The sequence below is a fragment of the Callospermophilus lateralis genome, chromosome 1 (genome assembly GCF_048772815.1).
Source record: "Callospermophilus lateralis isolate mCalLat2 chromosome 1, mCalLat2.hap1, whole genome shotgun sequence".
Classification (NCBI taxonomy): domain Eukaryota; kingdom Metazoa; phylum Chordata; class Mammalia; order Rodentia; family Sciuridae; genus Callospermophilus; species Callospermophilus lateralis.
Genome location: NC_135305.1, coordinates 121,497,736 through 121,525,244, shown reverse-complemented (window position 1 = coordinate 121,525,244; position 27,509 = coordinate 121,497,736). Strand labels below are relative to the sequence as shown.

The window sequence follows — 27,509 nt, the reverse complement described above, 5'->3', positions numbered from 1 at the left end:
TTATTATACTTGTTTATTTAAAAAATTTTTTGTAGTTGTATATGGACATCATGCCTTTATTGTATTTGTTTATTTTTATGTGGTGCTAAGAATTGAACCCAGTGCCTCACAAGTGCTAGGCAAGCTCTCTGCCACTGAACTACAGCTACATCCCTATTTTATTTATTTTTATGTGGTCCTGAGGATGGAACCCAGTGACTGACAGTTCCAGTCGAACACTCTACCACTGAGCCACACCACCAGCCCCTCCAAATATTTTTCAACTTGAGGTTGGTTGAATCCACAGTGTGACAAAGGGCTGACTATACTGACTATACTTAATGCTAAAGGCATGAAGAGGGGAAATGGTACTTTGATCTAGTTATCTTTGGTCTGGTGAGATGAGCACAGAGATGTTTTGGGTTCAAATCCCAGATCCACAACTTAATCTATTTCACCTTTTTTAAGTCTGTTTCCTAAACAGCAAAATAGAGTTTAGGGGGCCTGGTAAAGTTGAAGTAAGGAATGAACTGATAATGAAAGCCAGCACTGCCCAGATCCTGTTCTAATAAGCTTGAAGTCTATTAACGCTTTTATTATCCCAGCCCCCACGAAGTATTAATATTCTCTTACTATAAAATATGCTCTGGGCAATTGAACATTGATCGAAATTTCGTACAAAGATATTAAATGCACAAATAAGGATTCCCCAGGTTTCAATGTCCCTATATTAAACTCAAGGATCTGACCCAGAAACCCGTGTCTGTACACGTCCTGTCTGCACCCTCTGCAGGCGTGAGGAGGCGCTGTCTGGCCGCAGCATGCGGGAGCGTCCACGCTCTCATTTGACAAAAGAAGCGTCGACATTCTGGTGATTCGGGAAGTGAAGGTTCGGGTGTCAGAGAAGAGTCAAGACAGAGCCAGGAGCTAGTGGGAGGCATCCACGCGAGCCAGGGGTGGAGACCTAGAGCTGGGGGCGTGGTCTCGGACGGGGCGGGGCCTCTGTTGGAGACCCTGCCAGCTTGCGGGCCCAGACGTGGCGCAGTGGCCGGGTGGTTGGCCTCCAGCCTGCAGATCATCAGCTGGGTACCGATGAGCTTCCTGCTGCTGCCGCCGCCGGTGTTGCTGCTTCTTGCGGCGCTTGTGGCCCCAGCCACCACCGCCACCACCTACCGGCCGGATTGGAACCGTCTGCGCGGCCTGGCCCGGGCCCGGGTAGAGGTGAGTGAGCCAGCCCCCAACCCCAGAACCACAAGCCGCAAGCCATACAGGCCCCACAGCCTTGAGATTAGTGTTCGTTCTGGCTCCAGGAACACCCCGATCCCCGACCGCCCTCCTTTCCTCCCCAAAAGCGCCAGGACCATCCCTCCCCCTCCACAGCCCCCGGATGCCCACCTTGCAGCCTGGCATCCCAAACCCTTGCCTTTCTCTCTTTCTGGCCCGGCAGCAGGTCCCTGGATAAACAGGCCCAGTGTCTGACTTTTTGCTGGTCTAGGACTCTCCCCAAACCTGCTTCTGGGAGCCCAACTTCCCATCCCCCTTATCACTCCACTTATTCCTGGAATTCTTCCCCAATCCCAGTTCTAGGGCTTGGTGCTCCAGAGAATCTCTCTTCCTTCTTCTGGGGAGGAATGACTTTCTGGGCACCTCCCTTTACTCTGCAGAAGCCAGGGAAGGGGGCTGGAAACTCCATTATCAATACTTACTATGCAGCAGTCCCCTTCAACCTCCCCCACCAGTAAATTCCACAGCAAAGTCTGTCTTACAGTGTGATTTGAACCATCTCAGTTTCTCTCAAAACATTAGTTTCCTGTCTGACAAAAGTGGGTAGGATGAAGGAGGCTGGAATGGGCGGTCCTGGGGTCTGAACTCCTGCTGAGATGGCCTCTCCTCAGGGAATGCGTAGAGGGATGCTCCTATCTGACAGATGGTCTGTGGAGCTGGGCCACAGGTGGCTAGCAGGGCCCTACTCTGCATGGGTGGGGCAGGGACCAGTTGGCAGGTGCCTCATGGGGGCCCCCAGGGCAGTTCTGAGTTGTTTCCTTCTGGTCTGCTTCTTTATTTAGAGATTTCAGGGGCAAAAGGTCAGACCCAGGTCTCTACTTCCTGAGAAGGGCAGGGCTATCATGTCTGTCTCTAGGGCATTGGGAATTAATGATCAATAGGTTCATTCAAGAGCCCCAGGGCTGGCAAATCCCTTGTGGGTGTCTGGCCCTGCACCTATATCATTAGTTTCTCTAGGCTTGAGTTTCTCTCACCATAGAGTTCCTCCTTCTGCCCACAAGGGACCTTCATTCACCTTCTTCATTCCTTGGGAATTGCTCTTCTAGGGATAACTCAACAGTTCAACTCAATTCAAGGATGAAGATGTAATGGTCTTGGGGGTGTGATTAGGGTAAAATATCTGACCTATCCCATTTTGTCCCCCTCCAGACCTGTGGAGGATGACAGCTGAACCGCCTAAAGGAGGTGAGTTTGAAAGAAGGGGATCTCTGGCTCTGTACCCCTCGAGCCTCTTGGGGAGTGGCCAACATGATTCAAAAAAAGATTGGGAACAGAGGGAAGGGGGCATGTTCTCTGATGCTCTGGTTCCTCCCCAGGTGAAGGCATTCGTCACTCAGGACATTCCATTCTAGTATCCTTTTATTCTGGAGAAGGGGACATGAGGAGGGCATCTGGGAGAATCTCCTTTTATTGAATTTCACAGTTAAGAGATGGTAAATAGTTTTCACTGGACAACAGAATTGAATGGTATTGACTGCTCAGAGGATTTTAAAGTGGTCTTCAAATCAGGTAGGCAAGAAAGAAACTGGAGATAAAGGCCCTTTATTTCTTTGAACTCTAATTTCCTTGCGTGTAAGTGGGGATCCCATTTGGGCATTCAGCAAAGGCGGCATTGCTGGCTCCAGGAGCCCCAGCTCCCTCTGTCCACCACTACTCCCCTTAACACTCCTTTCAGCCACAACCTGGTGATGAAACACCTCCCTGGGGCCGACCCCGAGTTGGTGCTGCTGGGCCGTCGCTATGAGGAACTAGAGGTGAAAACTTGGGAGGCGGGTGGGGGCGGAGCGAGAGGCGGGGTTCGACTTGCTGACCTCACCCCTTCTTGGCCTCAGCGCATCCCACTCAGTGAAATGACCCGCAAGGAAATCAACGAGCTGGTGCAGGAACTCGGCTTTTACCGCAAGGCTGCGCCAGATGCGCAGGTGCCTCAGGAGTACCTGTGGGCGCCGGCTAAACCCCCTGGGGAAGCTTCTGACCGCGCCGACCTGTAGGTCCGGAGGTGCGGCGGGGCTGGGGCCACCCTGCCAGAGTCCCGGAGACCGAATGAAGCGCTCAGCATCCCGGGAGCGCCTCCCTTGCTGAGGGCCGACACCTCGTCTCCGAGCCAGCAGAAGTGGGGTGGGGGAGGTTCTTCCTAGCCCCCTTTTCTTCCCTCCTCAGCTCCACTAAATTTCTTCCACCTTAACCGAGGCTCTTCTCCTTCTTTGCTACAGGCAGATGGTATGATAGGTCGGAATGGGTGCTCCAAATACCACTGGGAGACCTCGCATTCCCAACGCTTGGCTGCGGGAATTGGGCCCTTCCAGGGATAATTCGCAGCTCGGCCCCCTCCCCCAAGAGAGGCAGTCAGGATCGTTGAAAACCAATAATTTATCAAAACGCGTGTGTATGCGGAGGAGGGTGTCGCGACAGACAAGGCAGCGGTGGGCGGGAGCACAGGGAGGAGACAGTGCCGGGAGGGTGGGGGCGGCAACCTGCTGCGGGCGGGCGGTGCGGGCGGTGCGTCTAAACATTCTTGCCACGCAGGCGCAGCTCATGGCGCCGCAGGTGGTTGTAGAGCGACTGCACGTAGGTGAAGACGCACTTGGGGTCGGGCTTCTTGCCCATGATCATCATGTCCTCCACCTCCACCAAGGGCACGCAGTCCACCAGCATCCTGCAGGGAGCGGGTACCGGGATGCTTGTCAGCACCAGCCCACATTTTGTGATGCCCCTCTACCCGAGGTCTTTTCATTGCTGCAGCCTATTGGTCTTTCATAAACTCTACTGTTCATCGATTGGGGAAAAAGCCTTCCTGGAGCACAAGAAGCCCTGGTCCCATCAGCCCAATCCCAGAGATAACACCACCCATATTACACTAGGCAGGTAGAGGAGATTGAGGGGTGGGGATGGGGACAGAGCCTGCCCCACCCCAAACAGGTTGTGGGTCTCTTTTACCAGCCCTTCAGAACTGGGGAGTTCCTGACTCCAGACCTTTAAGTCTCCTGCTCACCCTCACTAACACACTCGAGTGGGTAAAAGCCTCTGAGCTGGGCCATTGCACACAGAGGGGTGTCATCATTGACAAATCATTTCATGGCTAGGATTTTGGGCCCTGATAATTTTCTGTCAGCTTCCTGATCTGGTACTTACTGTCAAGCAGCCTAAGGATTCTCTTATCCATGCTCCAGGGATAACCCTGCTGCTGGAAAGGGAGGCCAAGAAGTGTGTGTGTATGTACATGCATGTGCACTTGTGTGTGGTGTGTGTCGGTGGGGGTTCTTCCTCCTCCTGCCTCAGAGTGGAGATTGAGCCCAGGGATGCTTTATCACTGAACTACTATCCCCAGGCCTTTATTTATTCATTTACTTTAAATTTGGTAAGTTGCCCAGGATGGCCTGAAACTACAATCCTCTGCCTTAGCCTCCCAAGTTGCTGGGATTATAGGCATACACCATCACACCCAGCGAGTGTGTGTGTGGGGTTCTTGCACCCTAATCATCTGCCTTGGGTAGAGAAGGGGACACAAATGAGGGTTCCAACCAATACCAATGGACTATCTACAACATGCTCAGGGTTGAGCTGGACCATCCTTCAGAGTGCAAGCTGCACTTTACAGATAGGGAAACTGAGTCACAGACCAGAGGAGATGTTTGCTTAGGGATCAGGGCTGCCCCTTGTTTGTTTCAAGCCTCACAGTAGATGTAGGGCTGGACCTGAAAGTTTAGGCACCTGAGTAAAGCCCTATTTTCCCTATTGCAGGAGCCCTTTCCGTGCTCTGGGGTGAATAGGTTTTGACTACGATGCAACTGACAACTCCAGAGCTGTAAAGCTGGAGTCTCTGGCTCTATTTCCCCCTCTCTCCCAAAGCAAGGCTTTTCCTGCCTTATTTCCTCCCATCTGCCATGTATGGCACATAGTAAGCACTTGGTCAACGTTGCTGAATAAGTTTGCTTTGGCAGGGAAGACATGGGAAGGATTGATCCTGTTTCCAAGACACAAGACAGCCCAAGACCACCTCCCGTCTTGTACCTTTGCAGACACACTCAGGCCAATTCTCAGCTTACCTGAGACTCTTTCAAGGAAGAAGCCCGGGAGGCAGAAAACCTGTTTCAGTCCAGATTATACCCTAAATCACCTGTGGATACTAGATAAGGCCTTGACCTGTTCTGTGACTCTGTTTTCTCCTCTTTATGACAGTATAGCCTTTCTCTACCTCATTTCAGATCTTGAAAACACTTAAAGATGAGTGAAAGGTTCCTGGCTCTGCTGCTGATGTGCTATGTGCCCTTGGGGTCATCCCTGTCCCACATGGGGCTTGTTTCCCCAGCTGCACCATGGAACAGAAGCAGCCTCTTCTCTGAAGCTTCTTCCAGCTGGGCTATCTTCCCGGGGATCCTGGCATCCCTCCCCCAACCTGGAGCCCCTTCCCGCCCCTGGTGCCTTCCCTGGAGACCTTATAAAGCCATTGTTTACACTGGGGTGCACGGCTTAGGGCTCAGGCTGCCCCAGTGACAGGCCAAACACTAGGCAACTGGAGCAACAGCATAGCTGAGTCACACTTTCCAACTGGATCAGGCTGCAGTAGGCCCCTCTCCCTCCAGGCTGGCCTGCTGGGCAGCAGTTCCCAAGTCCATATATGACCTGGAGACAGCATCAAGCCCATCTTCCCCTTACCTGCACCTGAGTATGTATGTGCATATGTGGGCTGCCCTCCACAATGACTGCAAACCCGAAAGGGCCTCTTTGAGTGTACCCTATTGGCTTTCTCCCTGACTCATTACTTCAGGCAATCCCCTTGCTCTCTCTGGACCTCTGGTTTTACTTCTGTCTACAAAATGGATAGGAAAACAGTGGTGGGACACAGAAAAGAGCCACTAAATGGGGAATCTGGAGCCCCACTTTCTGACCTCAGGTCGGATTTAAACCCTCACCCCTGGAAACACTCTAAGCCTACCTCTCCCAGCTCTGAGCTCCTATCTATAATGAGGCAGTTAATTAGAATCTGAATTCTCTACTGTGGCCCTGAAATAAAATGACAAGAGAGGATATGCCATAGCTAGCTTGGGGAATCCAGGACATTCAGCCAGAAACACCTTCCTGTAACTGGCCCTATTCCCAAACTTCACACCTTGGAGTACTCCACCAACTCTTCAGGATCCACACTGACCCTCCTGCTTCCTTGCAGATCAGGAAGCCTGTACCCTGTACTTTTTATACTGGTCTCAGCATTTAGTCCATCTCAGGCCTCATTTGAGGATTGTTCTAGAATACTGACTTGCCTACAACTATCCTTCCTCAGTTCAGAAATCTTTTAGGACTCTTCTTGTCCTCAGGAAGAAGTTCAAATTCCTGCCTGTGGCCCTTTCCTCCATCCTTACATTCAGACTCAAGCTCCCTTCCTTCCGGGGTGTGCCATCCTCTCCATCTCTCTCACCCCACCCCCTCTACCGGAAACTTTCTCCCTTCTTTAGCCTGAAATTGTTGTACAAATCCAAGCTTATTTTGCACTTTGGTCAGATAGTCATTCTGGACCTGCAGCCTGGATCAGGAGCCTCCCTTGGGTTTTCCCCCATCATAATTCCGCTCACCTGGGTCATTGCTGACTATGAATAATGGTTTCACCTGCTAGGCCCTGAACTATCAAAGATAGGATCCTGTCTGCACCCTCTGCCTTTTATAAGGGCCCTCCAACATTCCCCAGTGCCCCATCCACCTCCCGGGCCCCACTCTGAGCCCTGATGAGCAGATTCCAGTTGAAACAGGGCAGGTGGGAGAGGCGGCATTTCTCACCGTGGGGCCCCAAGCAGGGGTTAGGACTTTTTGGTTTTTACCAGCCCCTTCTGGACCAGACAGCGGTAGAACTCCTGGATGTACGTGTACACGCACTTCCAGTCAGGCTCTCGAAGCCGCACCATGTCCTCTGTATCCAGAAGCTGCGGGCAGTCCGCATGGGTCCTGGGGAGGGTAGGGGGCCGGGAAGGGGCAGGGGGCAAGGGCCCAGTTGGGGAAGAGGGGGAAGAGGCCAAGAAGAGAGAAGGGAGAACAGAGAGACACACACATACACACACACATAGAGACATGAGTTCAGTTTCATTCTTGGTGCTGCAGTCTGCCAGCCCCCCGCATGCCCCCTCCCAATTGTGGACGTGCCGCTCACTACCCATCACTAATGGTGTGCAATGCAGACAGGGGTGGGGGGCAAAACCAGTCACAGGTGCAGAGAACTCTTGGGGCAAGCGGGAACGCAGGGTGGGGGGGGCAATGGCTTGGCGCCATGGTCAGAGAGGAGGGCTGTGCCCCAGGGAGAGGGGGTGAGGGAGGCGTGAGAGAAGGTGGAGGGAGGAGGAGGAAGAAATCTGGTGGGAACCAGAAAGAGAAGGGAAGAAACGGAAAGATGGAGGAGGGTGCTGAGGGTGAAGTGAGCAGAAGGGGCAACGATTCCAAAGTGGAGGGCTTGCTGATGTCCTATATAAGTCTTTGGCAGCACCTATATAGGCTGCACGGGCACGGTGCCCGGGCCAGGAGCCTCCTTTTGGAATCTCCAGCCAGGACCCCGTGGGAGCAGGAAGCTCTGGTGATAGTGGGAAGAGAGGAGGACAGAGAAAGGGAGAAAGGAGGGAGAAGGGGTAGAAGGAGGAGGGAGGGAATATGGACAAGGCCACCTGGTGGGCTTTGGCCTGGGCTGGTAGGTGGACCTGTAGCTCCTTCCTTCCGACGGGCACCTGGCACACTCAGGAGCAGGTGGGTAGGGGCAGAGGAGGAAGGGAACTTTCTGGGGAAGGGGATCTCAGACACAGACCTACAGTGTGGCTGGCCAGCTCCAGAGGGTCTTGAGTCAGCTGAGCCCAGCTGACACCAGCAGGGCTGGGGCCCACACTTACTCAGCAGATGAGAAGGCCACCTCGAAGTTCTGGCGCCTGTTCTGTGGGCTAAGCTGCCCATAGTCGAAAGCCTCAGGGAAGAAGTTGTGCACTAGGGCACAGAAGGCCATTCCATCACTCCAGCTGGAGGAGAAGTTCTGGATGTCCACATGCTATAGAGGTAGAAGGACTGGTCAGGACCCTGGGGGCAATTCCTCCATGCCCATTATCCTTTAGTGTTTTGGCACTCCAGACCTAGGCTCAATAGCTTGCTCAGGTCTGCACAACAGGTGAGTACTCAGAACACAAGCCTCTTCCAACTCAGTCTGTTTACTCCCATGTCTGTGATTTAGGGGGACGGAGCTATGGAGAGGCCCAGTGCCACCCAGCTAAGGCAGTGGTCATGCCTCCATCACTCCTTTCCTCACTTGGAGAAATTTACCCAACACCCTCCATAGTGCAACAGGGTGAAGGCTTCAAGAGTTGGGTTGGGCCCTGAGCCATGCCCACCCAGCAAGGAGCTCTCATTAGGCCCTGCTACTTAATCCTTATTCTGGGATCTAGGACATGTCATGTGTCCTCTCTCTCAGATTCAGTTTCCTCATTGCAAAAGGCTTTCCATATTCACTGCTAGAAGCTGTGGAAACTCAGAGAGGAGTGAGTTTTCTAAAGAGGGAGGTGATAAGCTGGGGTCTGAGGAGGCTGCTGGGCTCACCTCATAGCCACGGGTCTTGGCTCGGCACCAGTCTAGCAACATCTGCTTGATGCTGTTGGCATTGGGGACACCAAAGCTGGTGGAGCGTTGCACAGCTGCACGAGGTCCGCCAGGGCTGCTGTGAGAGCCATGTTGGAGCAAGGTCACAAGGCTACAGGTCACCACCTTGGTGGACCCACCTGACAGACCCCCAGGCCCTGTCTTCTATGATGTTCAGACCCTTCCCATCACAGTTCATTCCTGTTCTACCTGCCCCCTGGACCCGCCCATCCCCCCCAACATGTGGTCACCAAGTCCAGCTTCCACTTCCCAACCCTGGCCCTCTGCTGCTCACCCCGTGGCACCTTCTTTCTCCAACTTCTCAATCATGGCCTTGCGTGCTTGGGAAGCTGATGTCTTGGGCAGACTCTGTGCTTTCATCAGCTCTTTCTTCTTCTCTGCCTGTCGTTTCTCCAGTGCGGCCAGGCTGCCAGGCCGCGGGCTGGCCTGATCCTCACGGTCAAAGATGCTGGAGGGTTGAATGGGGTGGCAAATTATGGAGGTGGAAGAGGGCCATATTGAGCCTCTGCCACTGCTTGCTGAGGAATGGATCTTATTGTGCACCAGGATCTCCCATACTGCCGTATCTCTACCACCTGCAATTCCAACCAGTGAGGGAGCAGCATTCTTTTTTTTTTTTTTTTTTTTAATCATTTTTTTATGTGGTGATGGGAATTGAACTCAGGGCCTCATGCATGCTAGGCAGGTGCTTTACCACTGAGCTATCTCCCCAGCCCAGGAACAGCATTCTTTTTTTTTTTTTTTTTTTTTTTTTTTTGATGCTGGAGATTGAACCCAGAGCCTTGTGCATGCAAGGCAAGCACTCTACCAACTGAGCTCTTCAAACACCCATTTTACAGAGTACACGGTGGCTCAAAAATAGGAAGGTGGGAGCCAGGGTCTTTTGATCAGACTTGGCCCCCAGGAATTACCTGAGAAGATTCATTATTTTGTCAAGTTATAGGCCCATTCAGAATCTGGGCATTATCAAGTAATAAAAATTATCAGCATAATAATAATAATGCCAAAAATAATAGCTCATGTCCCTTGAGCCTTTTCTGTGTGCTACTTTATTTATTTATTTATTTATTCATTCAGTGCTGGGGATAGAACAAAGGGTCTTCTTTATGCTAGACAAGTATTCTGTTTTTAGATTACATGCTCAGCCTTCCTATGTACCATTTTAAGTTTAACAAAGGGAGAAAGGGACACATGCTATTACCAATTAAGATGAAGAAACTGAGGACCTTGGCAGTACTTTGCCTAAGATTTCAGAGGGAATTCAGAGCTGGAACTTGAATGCAGAGAGACAGAGATGCAGGTTTGATTCAGAGTCCCTGGACTGGATTCTAATCTACTCCCAGTTTTGCCAACTCTGTCCTCTTCTGTAACATGGGAGTTTACCCACCCACTCACAGAACTAAGGTATAAAGGTGCTCTGTGACCTGGGAGGTAGTTTGTAGACAATGGGAAGTGGCAGTGCCAGGAGGCAGCTCAGCATGATAGGCAGGCTTCTCTGAGGGTTCAATGTTATTGCTGCCACTCAGAGGTGTTGGACCCTAAGCAAATCTCTAGTGTCATAGAACATCTATCTTCCCACATGGTGTGGATGAGAATTAAGTGAGACCACAATGCAAGTCTGACTCCCACTTTGTCCCTTCTTGGCTATACAACTGTCACCTCACAGCATCTCAGTCTACCCATCTGCAGAATGGGTATGAAGTGAGGTACCCTGTGGCACTGATTCCTCTGTGGTACGGGACACACCAAGCTCACCTGCCCATTTTCTTGGATGAAGAGGAAGAGGAGAAAGTTTTGGTTTGCACTGTGGTACTACCACTGCCATCTGCAAAAAATGAAGAATGCAGTGAGGTGAGAGGCCCCAGGTGGAATATCAAGAGACAGGAGGGAAGGCTGTACAGGAAGATGGTGATAAACACAGGTAGAAAAGAGAAAGTGAGAGCACAGCTGAAGATGGACAGTGCTTGAGGAAGAGCCTGAGGCGTCGAGGAGATGAGGAGGCAAGTGGCAGGCACAGAGCCATGTTAGGCAGCCTTACTCTCCGAGCGCCTCACAAAGCTTGACTCCACTGTGGTGGTGCGGGCTGTCCGTGTGCCATCATCTGGAGAGGTAGATGAGAGGAAGGGTATTAGAGGCACAGGAGTTCAATGGGAGGATTTATTCCCACCCTGAGCCCCAAGTCCCACTCGGTCCCTTACTGGAGTGGACTAGCCGCTCAGTCTTGGTAACAGTGCTGACAGTTGAACCATCGGCTGCACGTTGGCTATGCCTTGTGGTGGTCTCTGTGGCTGTGTTGCTTCGGGCCTCCCCTGGTCGGGCCCGTGCCTCCTGCAGCCGCCGTTCCCGCTCCTTTTCCCTCTGGTCTGGGTTGGGGATGCCCCATGCATACCCAGAAGGGCCACCCAGTGCCCACATGGCACATATGCACAGGCACACGGGGCACACAAAATGGAGTGGAGGGCAGCTTGTTAGAAATAATAATGACACAGTCTAAGTCTACAGGGGCCTTTCTAGGAGTAGCCGGGGTGGGAGGACAGCTGTGACTTGGCAGGGAGTGGGGTATGAATTGGGGGGAGTGGACTCAGGCAGAAACTAGGGAATACAGAATAACTGATCTCAAAAGCATATTTTGGATCCAAGAAAGAAGTTTCTATAGGAATGCACAGCTGAGTCAGAAGGGAGCATCTAGATTAGAGAGGGAGTAGCTGACTAAATAGTCTGACTGGGCCATGAATTTGTTGTAGGTGGGGAAAAGAGCAGCTGAAGGAAGGATTATCTAGGTCCAGGGAGAAAGTGATTGGAGGCATTTGAGAAGCAATATGATCCAGGGAAAAAGTAACTGGGAAGGAGCTATTGAAGGAGGTTAACTGGGCCTAAAGAAGAACTAGGTAAGTGGGGATAGAGACTGGGTGGCCATCAGTAGGCCCTGGAGGAAGCAGCCAGATTCAGAAAAGGAGTAATTGAAACTATCTGGAGAAGTAAGGAATCTAGAATCTGAGGCAAAGAATAGCTGTGTTCAGTGAGGAGTAACAGGGAAAGAAAGTAGATTTGTTCAGGAAAGGGGAAGCTGGATGGAGGCAGAGACTAAGGTGGCTGTCACTGGACCTCTAGGAGAGAGAAACAGCTCAGGGAAAGAGTATCTGGATTCAGGGAAATAGTTTTTTTATTTTTTTGGCAGCGCTGGGGATTGAACCCAGGGCCTTGCACATGCAAGGCAAGCACTCTACCAACTGAGCTATATTCCCAGCCCCTCAGGGAAATAGTTGACTATACTTAGAGAAGCAACTGGATCCAAGGAAAGTATGGCTGAGGGAGGGAGTTACTGGGTCTAGGAAGGAGAAGGGATGCTGATTGGAATGGCCAGGGGAAAAAAGCAGCTAGGGAAGGGAGCAGTCAAATCCAGGGGAAGAAAGCAAGGGAACAGCTGGGTCTAGAAAAGGCGAAGCTGGGTAGGGTAGTTATATAAGCTTGAGCATCCATAAATGGACCCCAGAGTGAGGGAAGCAGCTGGGGAATGGAGTGGCTGGATCTAGGGTAGGAAACCTGACTCTCTACCTCTCTTTCTTTGTCGGAGCTCCCGGAGTGCAGCCCTGATGAGCTTCCGTTCCTCAAAATCTGTGGCCTGATCCAGCTGCAAATAAAGGTGTCATTGTCTACTGGCACGTTCCCACCTACTACCAACCCCTAACCCACCAGATCCATTATACCATCTTGTCAAGGACTCCTTCATCCTCAATGGCCATCAGATCCTCGGCACTCAGAGGACTCCGCCCTTCTGGTACTTTGTCTACCCGAGTCTGCTCAGCACCATTGGCTGTTTTCACTGCGGCAGAAGGGGGCTCCGCTGGTTCTGGCTCCATCTTTGGGGTGGGGGAAAGCATGGCCTTTAAGTAAGGATGAAACTCACAATGTCCACAGTGATCAGAGGGCCATATTCTGGGGTTGCTGGCACAGCCTTGGAAATAACCAGTAGTCTGCCTGCTCCAGGATGGCCATGGTGATGTCAGAGTCACTGAAGAGAAACTAATAGTTTTGGTGTATGCTTTCCCACGTATCCATAATCATATTAAACCCAAGTGGTAGTGGCATAATAATGATTTCTATTCAATAACAAGCATTTGTATAAACACTAGGGATTTTATTGTCCCTATTCAACAGAAGGGAAAGCTGAGGTTCAGGGCAGCTGAATGATTTATAGTCCTTCTATAAATGTGATGCAACCTGGGATCTGAGATAAAGATAGTATAACTTCTGAACTTGAGTTCCTTTTGCTGTTTTATTTCCAGCGCTTTCCCAGGACAGTTCTTTTGCATCCTGCAGCTCCTGAGACCTGGGACACTGGGTCAGTACCCAAGCGGCACATATCCCATCTTCCTTTGCCAAGCGGGTTGGATCAGGGCCTGCAGGCTCCTAACAAGGTATCTGACTGGGGCTGCTCTAAGCCAAGACCTCACTGAAGTTCTCTTCTAAATCCCTCCTCCCACTCTCCCACCCTTGCTAGAAACCATCCTTTAAGGGCCTCCAGTCCTGACCTAACTCCCACTCTTCCCAAGACATCTCCTTATTATTGAAGTCAAGGCCCCAGCCCAACTAATACAGTTTCTCCCTATCTGGCAGAGCCTCTCTATCTGCCATAATGGTAAGGAGAGCTGAGGTGGCAGCTGTTTCAGGGAGGCTCAGCCTGGCTGGAGTGTGGGGGTGGGGGTGGGGCTCGGCCATGGCCATGCCAGGGGATGCCAGGGCAGCTGCGGAGAGCATATGCCTCAGGGTGAATCTGGCGCCCTCTTGTCCTGATCTTGGAGCACTATTACCCTAGTCTCCTATATAGATAGGTAAACTGAGGCTCAGAGGAGGTGATAGCACACCTAAGGTCACTTAGCAGAGGCAGGACCTACCTCAAAACCACCCACTCCCACCAGCTGAGAGGGACTTACAAGACTGCTGCTGTGGGTGGGACCGGCAGAGGAGCAGCGGCGGGTGCTGAAGGCAGGCGGGTGGGCCACTGGGGTCCCGGCATCCTCAGCTGCCTGGAAGAGGGCCTCGGGGTCCGCAGCAGCCAGGAGCAGCTCACTGGGCTCCAGCTCAGGCTCAAGATCCGGAACAAGAGGGACCCCCAGCCGAAGGCTCAACACTTCCACCTGCCTGCTCAAGGCATCCAACCGCCGGCTCAGTGCCGCTGTCTCAGCCCGCAACTCTTCAGCTGTCTGGGCCACCGGCTCCATGGCGGCTACAGCTGCCTCAGCTGCCTGGGTCACTGCCGCCCGGCCTGCCTCAGCCACCGCCTGCAGCTCCTCCAAAGCCTTGCCCAACCGTTCCTCGAGGGCTGCAGCCATCTCAGGCCCAGGCCCTGGTACCCCCGGCATAGTGCGGGATAAAACTCTAAGGGGTGTAATAGGGGACAGTAGCAGGGACTGCTGCCTATGGCTGGCAGAATCAGAGTCTTTGCTGCTGATCGGAGGGCGAAGGCAAGGGCAGCAGGCCTGCCCCGCCCCTGCCGGCCTCCCAGCTCACCACCAGCCAGCTGGAGCTGCAGCCCAAATAGAAACCTATTCTGGGCTCCTCTGTAGTGGGGACAATGGGGGAGGGGTGGCCTGTCCAAGTAGGCTGACCGCCAGGCCTGGCCCTGGCCCCGCACAGATCACAGACTACAAGCACAGCAAGGCTGCATGTGTTCTGAATGAGACCAGGATCCCATGCCTCACACATGAGGAAACTGAGGCAGGGAGCAGGGAATAGGGCTATTCGAACCACCATATACATTAACTGTAAGGATCTATTTGCTAGACTCTAGAGCCAATATGCCTTTGCCCTCATGCGATTTCATTTTAGAAATCCTTGGACAGATGGGGAAAATGGAGGCACAAGAAGACTGGACTTTGAGCAACCTGCTTTAACAACTGTAATAAGTGTTATAGCCCTGAGATAAATGGACCCTAGCCTGCCCATGGTGCTCAGGTCCAATCACAAATTTTAAGCAAGTTCATTACAGATATGCTATCTGATTCCCCTATATGGGGACACTGAGGTGAGTTGGCAGTGCAAGATCCAACTTTCACTGTAGCATCTTCTATCCACTCAAGGGTCTCAGCTACAACCACTCCCTCCTGACATCCCACCCCAATTTCTTAGCAGATAGCACTGGTCTTGATGTTGGACAAAGATGAATTATTGTCTTGACTCTTTCCCTGTCATTTCTGAGAAGACACAGAGCTGGCTATAGCCATCTCATCTCAACCAAAGCCCCATCCAGTTTCTGGTTAGGCATACAGGGTATTACCTGGGCAGCTGGGTGGCCTGCTGAGGATCCCTTCCCCAAATGAGCTCCTAGCCAGTTGATCTCAGGCTTAGGAATGAATAATGGAAGGATGCAGTGTATTCAGTTCCCGTGGCACCTGCTAGGCTGCTGCCTCGCCGACTGGTGCCCACTCCCCCTCCTGTCTGTCCCCCATCAATGCTTCTGCCCATCCCCCACAGGAAGGTTGACGCAGATGCTAATCACTAATCTCTAATCTTCTAATGGGTCAGGCTGATCTTGGATCAGCTCATGAACAGCTCTACACCTCAGGACTGATGTCTAGTGTTGGATGGGAACAGGGTCACTGGGCTGCCACAGAAAGGGGGGCAAAGACCTAACATCCTCTCTGAGCCTCAGTTTTCCTATCTGTTCATTAGGAATGAAATCAACAAATTCTGGACTAAAGATCAGAGATCAGCAAGTAGGAAGCTTAAGATCAGTATTAAATGAGCTTTTGGTATGCCCGGTGGCTGATACACTAGAATTTGGTCTTAGCTTGGTCACCAACTGGCTAAGGGATCTGCTGTAACAACTGTAACAACTTTCCTTCTCTGAGCCTCAGTTTCTAGGTATATACAGAGGGGAAGGAGAGAAAACCTGCAATCCCTATGACCTTAAGCAGTTTGACATGATGGATGGTGAGCTGGTGGGATGAAGAAGAGCTCACCTTAATGCTGCAGCCTCCTCGGCTACCAGGGGAAGCGTGGCTGAAGGTGGTGACATGAGTAACACTGCCCAAGCGCGACAGGGTCCCAGGGCTGCTGACATGGGTGATGGTGCTCTTAGCCCCACTGCTGGTGCTGAGGAGTGTGGAGGGCGCCCGCAGCCCCAGTGTCAGTTCTGGGTAGGGAGAAGGGCTGCTGTCAGGAACTGGTGGGATGATGGTTGTGCCAACCAAGGTTGGTGGCGCTCTTGTTCCCAGCGCACCCTTTGGAGATACCCTGAGCCTTGGACACAGCACCTGTCCTCTGTGCAGAGCTGGGTAACTTCAGGCACTCACCCCCAGCAGTGGGGAGATGGTGGGGAGGCCTACCTGCCCTCTGGTTGCCTGTGGGCAGCAGCACCCGGCCTGTGGAGGCCTGGCCACGGCCATCCTTGATCTCGATGGTGAATGTAGTCTTCATACTGCTCCCTGGCTCAGCAATACCGATGGCCACAGGCAGCTGGGTACTGGGTTCCTCTGAACAGGCCACAGGCCCCCTTGCTCTGTTTTCAAGGGACCTGGCAGCCAAGCTCCGCCCCTTGGGGCCCTCCTCTTGGGGGCAGCTCCGAAGCTGGGCCAGGGGCTGGGCTGTTCCTCTTTGCTTGAACTGGGAGGAGGTGTCACTGGGGCCCTGAGAGGAGGAGCTGTTAGAGGAGGCAGCAGGGGTGGTGCTGATGAAGGAGGAGCCCAGGAGCTTTGTGGGAGTCTGGGAACCTAAAGCTGCCCGGGTTGGGCCATCCTGGAGCCTGGCAGCTGTAGGAGAATTGGATGTGAGCTTGCGAACGCGGTCCCTCACAGAGCCAGCCCGCTGGAATGGAGAAGGTCCGCTGGCAAGGGGAGTGGACTCTAGAAGGGACAGGAGGGCAGTTAGTGGCTAAATGGGACAGGGACTTCCCAGATCCTGGGGTGCTGAGAATAGGTAGTACCTTGGTTCTGGGCTGGCTGGTGGGGGCTCAGCACAGATACGGAGCGTTGGCAGGGTCGGGGGCTAGCCAGATCTGGCAGGTTCAAGAGTAGGTAGCAGCCATGCCCGGGAAGAGAAAGAAAAGTGAATGGAGGGGATCCATTTCTTATATTCCCCTCCTCTACATCTCCCTAGCCTCTCAACCCCTTTGTGTACCTCAAACTTCCCCACCCCCTCCTGTATCATCCAGTGCTAAGGCCTTCCTACTCAGCCACATCTCTCCCATAGGCAGTCACTTCCCTTGCCTCCTACCCTGACCCCAGGGTGACTTAGGACACTTCTGGAGGCCAGGGCTAAACCTGGGCTGGAGGAATGGTGTCTAGATCCTCCCTGCTGATGGGGATAGGGGACAGCCCCCCTGGCCAGCACTGCCCATGGCTCTGGCTGGGAGATGGGCGCACTCCCTTATTGGGAAAAAGAATGTGCCTGAGGCCCGTTGCCTTTCAAGGCTGCAGGGAGGTCTCTGGCCATGGGTGGCAGGGGTGGGCCTGGCCAGGGGCGGGGACACCTCAGGGGCAGTCAGGGATTGCCTAAACCTGAGGAGGCTGCAGCTATCCAGTCATCAGTGCATTCTACAGTCAGGGAAAGGGAGTCTGGGGCAGGGAAAGGCAGATGCCTGTAGCTATCCCTGATGGAACCCTCACCTGTTCTTTTTGTATTGGAAGGACTTCTGGTGGGGCTCTGGGTGGCAGGAGGCTTTGTGGGCCCAGGCAGGAGCTGCAAGGAGACACGATATAAGCAGGGCTGATTCCAGATGGATCTCATTTGCTTGGCATCCCATTCCTGTTCCAGACTCACCTTGGTGACCACCTGCCCCTCAGTGCTGAGGGTGGCTGGCGACTCGGGGGAATCAGGTCTAGGGGTTCCCGAAGAGCTAGAAGGTGCCTCAGGGCTGCCTGGAGCCTCGGCAGCAGGGCATTGGGTTCCAGCAGGCTCCAGTGGAGGCTCAGGAGAAGCAGTGGTAGGTGAACTGTTGGATGAGGCTGATGAGCTAGGCGTGCCCCCAGGTGGGGCTCTCAGCAGGAGTGTCACTGTGGTTATATCCTGGCTGGTCCCCTCGGGAGTTGGGGTTGGCTCTGGGACCTCTGCCTGCTGATCCTGTTCCTTGACTTCTGATACCTGTGGGGGACCCATAGGATTCAACCAAGACTTTCCTACTTTGAGTGCTATCCCCACCCATGGAGGGAAAGGCTGGCAGGTGCCCAAGGCAAGGGCATGCAAAGTAGAGGAGCTGAACACAGCTTCCTGTGGACACCTGCACAAGAATGGGGCTATCTCTGATCCTTACTTTCCAGCCTCTCGGCATTGCCTAGCCAAAGGTGGTTCAGAGAGGACCAGATCCTAATGTCAGTGGTTGGGAATGGCAGAAGACCTGTTGGGGATTCCTGGCCCTAATAGATCCCTGGAGCAAAGGCCCTTGACCCTCACTCAGCCTATTTAATCATTGAGTAGGTAGAGAAACCTGCCCGGACCGGTGACCCAGCGGCCTCTGCTGGTCATTTAGGGAATCTACATGGCCTGACTTTACCAGCACTCCTGGAGAACAGATAGCTCTGACTGAACAGTATTCCAACAGTTTGCTAGGATCTGACACGCAGGCCTGGGTGAATCAAGGTAAGGATGCAGGCTGTCTGGAGGGTAAGGGGCAGCCTGGAATGGGTTTAAGGAGGGGAGGTAACATCATCAGGGTCAGGTTTGCATTTCTGTGAGATCCCTCTGGCTGCTAGGTGCAGGCTGGATGGCAGGAATGGGGTTAGAAAGTAGGAATGAAGATAGGAGAGGTACCTATGTATCAATAAAAGTGGTAATGGGGAAGGGGAAGAAACTTGGGATCAGTGTAGATAGGTTGGCTTTGAGAGGAAGGCCTGGATAGAAACTAAGTCTGGTGTAGAGGACACGTGGCTGGAATTTGCCTGAGAGAATGGGCAGAGGTCTGAGAGCTCCAGTGTCTGCAAACACAGCCTGGGGTCCTCCCTTAACAGTCAAATACCAGTGTAGGAGACAAACAGGAGCTCTGTAATGTTGGCATCTGTGGGCACAAGATACTGAGCCCCCCCTTCTACTATGGCCGTGCGCCTTACCTTATGCTGTTCCAGCCTGTATGCTGCCCGCCCCTTGCTGTCTTCTCCAGAGCCACTGTTGGAATGCCTGTTGTACAACCTCCCAGCCACAGTGGCGGCTGGAAGGGCAGAGGCAAGTGTCAGGCGAGTGGCTGGGAGGTGCTGTAGGCAGCACACAGCAGGGCAGTGGTGGAGCCAGGAAAGGGCACATACCCTCAATCTCCTGAGCCCGTACACGGCGGATGGCAGCTCGGATCAGTTTGCGTTCCTCGTACTCACCAGCACCTCGCAGCTGAGAATGAGAGGCAGGTCATGGGTTTTAGGCTGGGGAGTCAAGGTGCTTCACCTGCCCTGTCCCAGTCCTGTCCCCATCCCCTGCCCTGGGCCATACCAGTGTGGTCAACTCTTCCACATCATTCATAGACTCCAGCCTCCCTGCCAGTCGTGTGAGGGCAGCCTGCTGTTCAGCTTCCCGCTGCTGAGAGCTGCAAAGATATTATGACTGTAGCTATCATTGCCAAGGCCAGGTCATGGAGGATGTGGGTTAAAGGGAGGGTCAGGACAGGGTACCCAGAACCTTGACAGTAGGATATGTAGCTGCCTATGCAGACTCTCTGGCTATACAGTGATACACAAATGCCCCTGGATATGGGAACTAATACCACACGCTTAGACAGGCTGTCCACACCAGTGAGGCTAGGACATCACCATAAATATGTCCATGATGATAGACATACCTGTATTCACACCTTCCTATACACAAGTTGAGCCCTGGTGCATTCTTCCCTTCCCACATGCATTTCCAATGTAACCCCCACCCTGAACCTTGCCACTCACTGCAGCCAGTTCTCCTTGTTGTCCTGCCGCTCTGCACGGAAGCGTTTAGATGCCAGAGCCTCCTCTTCGCGTTCCAGCTCCTGCCGCTGCAGCTCCCGGATGGCTGAGCGGATCCTTCGCCTCTCTGCCAGATCTGCTGTGACCTCTAGCTGCAAGGGTAGGTGTGGGTGAGGGTCATTTTGGCAATCAGGGATGGAAGGCTGGTACCAACTGCCCACGGCTCTGCCTATGGCACAATGAATGGCCTGTCTCTACTCTATCTGTTCCAAGCCTTTCACGTGCCTGACCACCCACCCAGGGCAGAGGTCTCAGGGGGAGCCCCAGCTCACAGCACCAAGGATCCTGGGCAACCTGCTGTGCATTGTGGTTCACAGAGCACCCACTGTAAATGAGCTGCCCACCTGTGTTAGGTGCCAAGCAGCAAAAGCACCCCTCCCTGTTATTTGACTTCTGAGAGCCTTTCATCAAAACCCCAAGACTAGGGAGCCGCTGCAGAAGAGCAGTCATTCCTGTGAGTCATTAACACAGTCCCTAGAAGGAAGGGTGATTTGGGTAGCTGGAGTACCCCTGTGAGCAAGGGAGACTCCTATAGTTCAGTCCCAGAGCAACACAGCCTTGCTGATTGACAGATGGACAAACAGGGGAAGTGCTCAGGAATCCTAGCTACCTGTCTGGGGGCTATTTTTCCCCCTCATTGTCCTAGTCCTAGATACCATTGAAGGAGCCAGAACCCAGAGAGGGAAGGCAAGCTCCACAGAGAGATAAGGCAACTGGCTCTAGGGGTTACCCAGAATCCTAGAGAGGGCGTCTATGGAAGATAGGTGATCCCACCAGCTTTTCAGCCCTATAGCTCTTGACCAGGTCCACAAAAGGACATCTTCTCTGGACTGAGCTAGCTAATTCTTGTGGTTCCCCTGCACCGCCTGATTGAGGCCCCATCCCAGGGATCATGTGTAGTTCAAGGGAGGAGGATGGCCCATAGCACCCAGTAGGAAAGTGGCAAAAAGAAGGCAAAAGCCTTCAGTGTGGAGTCTGATAGCCAGATAGGAGCAAGCAAAGGCAGGTGATTTTTTTTTTTTTAAAGAGAGAGAGAATTTTTAATATTTATTTTTTTTAGTTTTCGGCAAACACAACATCTTTGTTTGTATGTGGTGCTGAGGATTGAACCTGGGCCGCACACATGCCAGGCAAGCAGTGCTACGGCTTGAGCCACATCCCCAGCGCGCAGGTGATTCTTTTATCCCTATCCCCCAAACCAATTAGGTGATAGAGCCAAGGAACCCTCTTTCCTTCTCCTTTTTAGCCTCCCCCTTTATCATTTCTTTCTGCTCAGTGGGGGAGCAGGGTGGCTGGGGTGTGGTTGGGCTGGAGATAGATAGGTTTCAGCAGGGAGTGTGGGCTGGCCCAACTCGGGCATGAGCCAATTCATCCTAGACTAAATAATGGGGAGAGCCTTGGGGGATAGAGCCCTCCAGGTTCCACATTCAGGAGGAGGTATGGGAGGGTCTAAGCCTCAGTCTAGTTTTGGAGGGGTGGTGAGGGGCACACCCCTTAACCTCTCTGTATTTTTGTTTCCTTATTTGCTGGATAGAACAATGGCCCTCACCTCAGGGCAGAGGATAGGGATGGAGCAGTGATTCAGTTCTCCCCTGCAAATGCAATATGCAGATGCAGTAATTATCACCCCCCCCCCTTTGTTCTAGCCAATTAGGAGAGAGAAGAAAGGGTAAATGTGAGAGTCAGGACATGTGTATTGAGAATCTGTGTGTCAGACATGGTAATAAGCCCTCACTCTCCTCACAAATATCCTAGATACATTGTCATTGCCATCTGACAAAAGAGGAAACAGGTTGAGAGAGAAGTGATTTGCTTACCTGAGTCAGAATTTGAACCCAGGTCTCTCTGATTCCAGGGCCTGCCCCAGACTGTGACAACTGTGATGCTAGGGTCTGTGTGTCATGGTGGGGAATCTACAGGGCCCTGGAACTGTATTTTGGGGATCCCTTTAGCTTGGAGACCCCTTTAGAGATTCGTAAGCCTAAGGGGCCTATTACAGCAAAGGGAGGGAGAATGAGGCTAAAACACCTAAAGATGGGGGACCCTCGTGGTTAGTAGGTTCAGCTCCTGCTACGCAGAAGATAAACAGTCCAGAGTGACTAGCCTTTTGTCTTCTGGCTCTCCATTTCCAATGAGCTGGGCTCTAGAGATGGGGTGTTTGTCCCCCAAAAGACTGATGTGGTAACTTGGACACTTCTGCAAGCCCTGGGTGCCTCAGTGTCCCCATCCAGAAACTGGAAACTTCCCTCTAATTCCCCCAAGTGGGTGGGGTAGGGCTGAGGGATGGAACTCATTCCACTGGTCACTCCCTGGCATGACCCTTCCCTTTGGGCCTGTGGGCAAAGGTTGGTCCAGTGTCCACAGTGTCCCTGTTGTATGGCTTGGGTTCCCCACCCTCTCAGGCACAACCGCTGTGTGTGGAGAGGGCTGAGGGAAGGAAGTACAAAGAGCCATTGTCCACCAGGGGGAAGGGGAAGGAGATGGGGCGGGTTTCCGAAACTGCCCAGTGAAATTCTCCCGGGAGGAAAGAGGGTGCTTCCTCCTCTGCAAGGAGGGCTGGGGCGGGGGTGCTCCCGGTACTTTCTGTTTTCCTTGCTGGGGTCGTCTGACAGGCCCAGCGTCTGTCTGTGCCTCATTCTCCCCACCTGCAAAACCCAGGAGATTATCCAGGCATTTGCTTAATCCCAAGGCCCCAGTTGCCCACCCAGCGCACAGCAGGACCCGCTAGCAGTGGAGTGACGCCTCGCCAGGGGGCGCTGTATGTCCAGAAGCTCCAGAAGCGCCTTTGCGCGTAGGGCCCGCCCCCGCCTTTCCCAACAGCGTCGCGCTAGGCGCCTAGGGGGGAACCAGACAGGAAGCCTCTCGCCACCGCCGGCTTTAATGACCCCTTCTACAGAGAGGAAACAGAGGTTCACAGAAACTAAGCTGCTTCCTCAGGTCACCCAGCAAGGGTATTAAGAATGCGAACCCAGGACCGAGGCGGAGGGCGTCCGGCATGTGGCCGAGGGGCACGCAGGATACATGTCCTCAGACGCCCCCATTCCGTGCAGCCCACCGCCAGGTCCTCAGGAATGTGCGAGAGCGAGGCCGGAAGCAGCTGCCCGGTCCCCGAGTTGGTTGGGGTTCAGGGCGGACGGAGCTAGCCCGACTTTCCCTTATAAGGCCCGGCCCCGCGGGGAGGAGCCCGGCTCGGGACGCCCCGGTTCCTGCCACGAGGCCGGCGAGGGCCGGGCCCTGCCAGAACACGGGGCGGGACTCTCCAGCAGCCGGTTGCAGAAATGGCGGGCGCCCGGGCGGTGGAGGAACTGGTCTCAGGGTGGGAAAGACCTTTGACAGCAACACGGTTCTGAGACAAGGGGCGGGGTTTCGTTTGTCCTCTCCCAGGGAGGGTACAGAGTGACTTCCATCACTGCTTCCAGTGCCCAAACCTCACATGAAAGTGGGAGCTGGCGGCTTGAAAACGCTGAGCCTCAATGCGGACCCCTAGAGACGGGGATTCGCGGGAACCAGGCCTGGCTTTCCTCTGTTTGCAGCGCTCTGACTCCGCTACTCCCATTAAGACTCTGACTTCCTGAGGAGAGGAGAGCTGACCAGTAGCCACCTTTAAAAACCAAATCCCTGCCCTTCCAGGCTGCTCATAGAAGTGGCGACTGGTGGCAGCAGACGCCCAGAGAGTCTAAGGCACTGGTCTGAGGACTCACAGGCATAGTGCCTTGGGGAGGTCGCAGCAGTTGGACTGCGTGCTGGGTAGCTGGCCTAGCTGGGTCCTTCCATCTTCTGCCTTCAGGGTACTCCCTGAAGTACGGGGGTGAAGTGGGTCATTTGTCTTCTCCTAGGAAAAGTAAATCTTTAATTTTCTCCTCTGGACAAGGGTCAGGGACTAGGGGGTGGGACTCCAGCTCTTCCCCAAGGTGTACTCCTGCCTGGCTCTCTGGTGGTCATATCACTTCCTTGCTATGTCCCCCCACAGCCTTTCTGTACATAGAGGTAGGAAGAAACTGGGAAAGGGGATGGTGGGGACCCATTCTGCCTCCATCCCAAGATCTGGGCCCACACCTCATTCCACCCCTATGCCAATCCAAGGACCTAGATTTTGTGGTCATAAACACTTCCTCCGCTCCCCCCCCCCCCCCATTATACAGGTAAAGAAATTGAGACACTGAAAAATGACGGACCAGAAGTCAGACAGAACTCATAGGGGTCCACAAAGCTTGTTTCTGTCTCATTTATTCTTCCAGCCTTGACTCTCCCAGGATTCTTTGTCCCCCATAAACCTCTTTGGGATTTGGATCTCGGTAGGGCTTCTAACTGCATGCTTTTGGGCAGGTGACTTCACCTCTCTGGGTGTGCTGGCTCTTGGAATTACTGTGACTATTCTGTGAGATGATATATTGAGCACCTAGCCTGCCCCACACTGTGCCTTGACATTATTAATCATTGCTGCTACTTTTATTATACAGCTTTCAGGGGTAGGCACTGTCCAGGCTGTTGCTTAGCAGAGGCAGATCCAGCCTGCCCACACCTGTGACTGCACATGGGCAAGTCCTCAGTAGTTACTGTTTAAACAAGTGGTGGCAAGGGGGGAGGTGGGTGCTGGGAGGGACCAGGCTTTAACACCTGGCACAGACAGGCACATGCCACAGGGGCCTTTGCATCAGCCACATGGAACCAGCTTGGCCTTGTTCCCTTGACCCCTCCTCCATCTCTTCTTGTTAGTTGAAAGGTAGCTTTGACTGATCCTGCTTCTCTAGCCTAGTGTGCCTACCCCACAGTGGGGGTCATGGGGCCACTTACCAGTTTTCGGAGGGCTCCTTCATCCAGCCCAGCTAAGGCCTCGTCTGCCATCTCACTGGCTCTTGGTTCTGTCTGTCACCTCCTGGTGAGCTCCCCAGTGCCTATGGCACTTGACACCCGCTCAGAGAATTCTGCAGAGGACAGACATGAGTTAGGCCTCTTGGGGCTGCTAGAAAACCATAGGCACTTAGGCCCTGTGCCTCGGTTTCCCTCCTGTGACCATCCATTGCTGTCCTATTCTTGCTATCCCATCCTGTGTTGTGCTTTCTGGCTGGGAGTTGCCCTCTACCCTAGTGTGGTTTTCTGGAAAATCCACCAAACCAAGAATAGGCATCCCTGTCCCAGCCCTGCCAGCTCGTCTGCCAGTGGCACAGGCTGGGTCCTCATCCCATTTAAGTCTCAAACAGGGAGGGCAGGGACTTGGATTGAGAAGCCTGAGTCCAGCAAGGCCCACCCAAACTGGATGCACCACCAGGGGGTGCACACCAGTCTCCACAGTTTCCTGCCCCACCCTCCCATCCCCACAGCCTGCCCAACCTCCACCCACTGCACAAACTCAGCTTCTGGCTGTGGGTTGGGTCTTGATGCCACCATCATTCTCATTCCCCCAAGTACAGGAGCTGTGAAACGGTGTCTTCCAACTCTTGAGAGTCAGCCTTTAGGGCACACAATTCTCCACTCCTCTCATCCCCCTGATGCCAACTGTCCTGACCTTCTGAAGCCAAGGATCCAGGCACCCAGCTCCTTCTGGCAGTCACACACTTAAACAATTCATTTTCCAGCTGAGAGTGCCTTCAGAAGCTGATTCACCCAAACTCTGGACTTCAGGCAAACTGAGAGGATCAGAGAGGGCCAGGGATTTGTTCCAGGGAAAAGGAAGAACCCAAAGATTCAAAGGACAGGAAAGGATACAATAAAAATCTTCGACACTTACAGCTTCTGAAGCACCCTTCCAAAGTGCCCCTAGGAGCCCAAGGCACTCCCTCTTGCCCCACCACTACCCATCAAAATGGACCCTTAAATCATGATCCAGGGTCCTAGCCCAATTCTCCTTCATCTTGTAGCCCTAATGTCTGTCTTTCTGGAAATCAGGAGCCCATGGCCTAGCACACCTGGGTGCTTAGTTAATATATGGTGACTGAAAGAGTCCCATGATTTCCACCCCCTCCTCCACTTGTTGATTCATCCCTCAGCCATCCCCTTCCCCTCTCCAGAACAGTCACTTAGCTAGTCACCCCATCTGGTGAATGTGTCTCAGGAAGTCCTAAGTGGGGTTTGTGTCACACCTGCTTGCTCAGGTCACTGCTGGCTTTTCCCATCCTTGTAGGTTCAGACAGGTGTCAACTTTGCAACCCTTGCCTGTGAGGGTCCTTGCCTCTTCTCTACCTACTTTGTCTGAGATACCCTCCCACCCCAAGAGGATCACACAGTGGTCACCAGCCTTAGGTTCCATGAACATTCAGTTTCCTCATGTTTTTTCTTTTCTGGAGCAGGGGTCCCTACTGTCTTACACCCAAGTGTCTGTGAGAAGTCTTTTCCTTCTTAGAAATTCCTGTTACTGCCCCTCATTAGTCCCATGGATTCTTATCACACAGTCTGGGGACCCTGGAGACTGAGGGGCCTCAAGTTTGTAGGCGCTTCCTCAAGGTATCTCCTCATCCCCCATAGACTATAGTTCCTGGGGGTCGAAGACCTCTTGGAGGTATGAGGGCGTCTTCCTCCACGGCTCAGAACCTTCTCCTTTACTTGGATCTCCCGTGATTGGGTGGGTTCCCACATATGGAGTTCCAGAGCCTCTGTCCAGATATCCGGGTTCTACCCTCTAGACTCGTCGGGGGTCCTGGAGCCGCCCCGAGGCCCGCCCACCTACCTTTCAGTCCAGACACTCTGTGTGGGGCGGCCTCGGGTTAGCTCGCTCCAGACTCAACAGATGGATTATAGACCGTCCTGCGGGAGGCGCCGCAACCCGGGATGCCAGACTCGCCCGGCAACCGTCCTCTGGACTCTGCTGGAGTGGTCCGTCCAGCCGCGCCAGCAGCCTCGCTGGCTCCTCCCTACCCTGACGCAGCAGCCAATTCTCTGTCGGGTCCCGCCCACCCTTGTGCCCCATTGGGGAAATTCAATTTGACAGCCACGCCCTAAAGTCCCGCCCATCGCGGGCCAGTGGTGTTGAGTACTGCAGTCTTGGAGCTAGTGGCCGGTCGGGTGGGCGTCTCTAAGTTAGGTGTAAAACTCATGCCAAAGTCGAGAAGGGTGCCCCAAGCCGGGGTAAGTGGCCTGGAATCATACAAATCTCAGAGCCATCAGTGCAGTTCTTCTCCGCCCTTCTCTTTGTTCGTGAGATGACGTCCCCTCCCTCGACTCCACCTACTCCTCGCGTCGATGCTCAAGCTCTGCCGCCGCCTCCAGGCCGCTTTTGGGACACCTGGTCTGAGCCACCTCAGAGCAGGGATTGAGTGACCAGCAGCACCTTGACCCCGTGTTGGACTGGGACCATCTCAGATAGAGCAGGATCAATCACACAGCATGTCTTCCTCCGCGCACATACCTTTGCACAGATACCCTCAACTAGCGTGCTTCTCCCAAACCCTTATAGGATCTGCCTCTTGGAGCGCCAGAGTCCTAAACAGGGAATATGGACTCTACACTCTCGTTCAACAAATGGAGGAAATTAAGGTTCAGTGAGAGCCAACATTTCCAAGAGCAAACAAAATGTCAGCCAGACTCACTCTATTCCACATGCTGGTGTCCCTGGAACCTGCTACCCCAACTATTCTCCTTGGGGACCAAAGAGGGTGGAGACTGGGAACATAGAGTCTGAATTACTAGCCATTAAATAAAAAGTATAAAAATATAACTCATTTGTTTTGTACTTGTCATGCACATAATCCCTGCAACAACCAAATGATACCAGAATTA

The 27,509-nt window shown here is 53.2% G+C and overlaps 2 protein-coding genes across 10 annotated transcripts; one reads left to right on the top strand and one right to left on the bottom strand.

Annotated features, from left to right (window-relative positions):
* Positions 1–893: 893 nt before the first annotated feature.
* Positions 894–3,448, top strand: Selenom (selenoprotein M). The gene is made up of 5 exons (XM_076837999.2): positions 894–1,200; positions 2,413–2,448; positions 2,580–2,614; positions 2,939–3,017; positions 3,096–3,448. The coding sequence occupies exons 1-5, from the start codon at positions 1,072–1,074 to the stop codon at positions 3,252–3,254; spliced, it is 438 nt and encodes a 145-aa protein (XP_076694114.1). The 5' UTR covers positions 894–1,071; the 3' UTR covers positions 3,255–3,448.
* A 166-nt stretch (positions 3,449–3,614) lies between these two features.
* On the bottom strand, positions 3,615–26,583 carry Smtn (smoothelin). Of its 9 annotated transcripts, XM_076837936.2 has the most exons (21): positions 26,461–26,583; positions 24,591–24,721; positions 19,740–19,888; positions 19,294–19,387; positions 19,116–19,194; positions 18,924–19,021; positions 17,641–17,961; positions 17,487–17,559; positions 16,805–16,876; positions 16,209–16,724; positions 15,843–16,015; positions 12,588–12,740; positions 12,436–12,511; positions 11,079–11,243; positions 10,919–10,981; positions 10,636–10,705; positions 9,155–9,328; positions 8,821–8,938; positions 8,127–8,278; positions 7,036–7,200; positions 3,831–3,919 (listed from the first exon to the last, which is right to left on the bottom strand). In XM_076837936.2, the coding sequence occupies exons 2-20, from the start codon at positions 24,639–24,641 to the stop codon at positions 7,056–7,058; spliced, it is 2,742 nt and encodes a 913-aa protein (XP_076694051.2). In that variant the 5' UTR covers positions 24,642–24,721; positions 26,461–26,583; the 3' UTR covers positions 3,831–3,919; positions 7,036–7,055. The 9 variants fall into 9 exon arrangements, with proteins under 9 accessions (XP_076694034.2, XP_076694042.2, XP_076694100.2 ...); XM_076837919.2 differs by lacking the exon at positions 7,036–7,200 and having other exon boundaries at positions 3,615–3,919; XM_076837927.2 differs by lacking the exon at positions 7,036–7,200 and having other exon boundaries at positions 3,615–3,919; positions 8,821–8,935.
* Positions 26,584–27,509: the final 926 nt, after the last annotated feature.

Excerpts from the sequence above, each read along its gene's own strand:
- Smtn (XM_076837985.2), bottom strand. The coding sequence starts at position 24,641 with ATGGCAGACGAGGCCTTAGCTGGGCTGGATGAAGGAGCCCTCCGAAAA. Across the intron at positions 16,016-16,208 it reads CACAGGCAACCAGAGGGCAG|AACTGACACTGGGGCTGCGG; the intron begins GTAGGCCTCCCC and ends CTCCCTACCCAG. Across the intron at positions 8,279-8,820 it reads CCAAGACCCGTGGCTATGAG|CATGTGGACATCCAGAACTT; the intron begins GTGAGCCCAGCA and ends CTACCTCTATAG.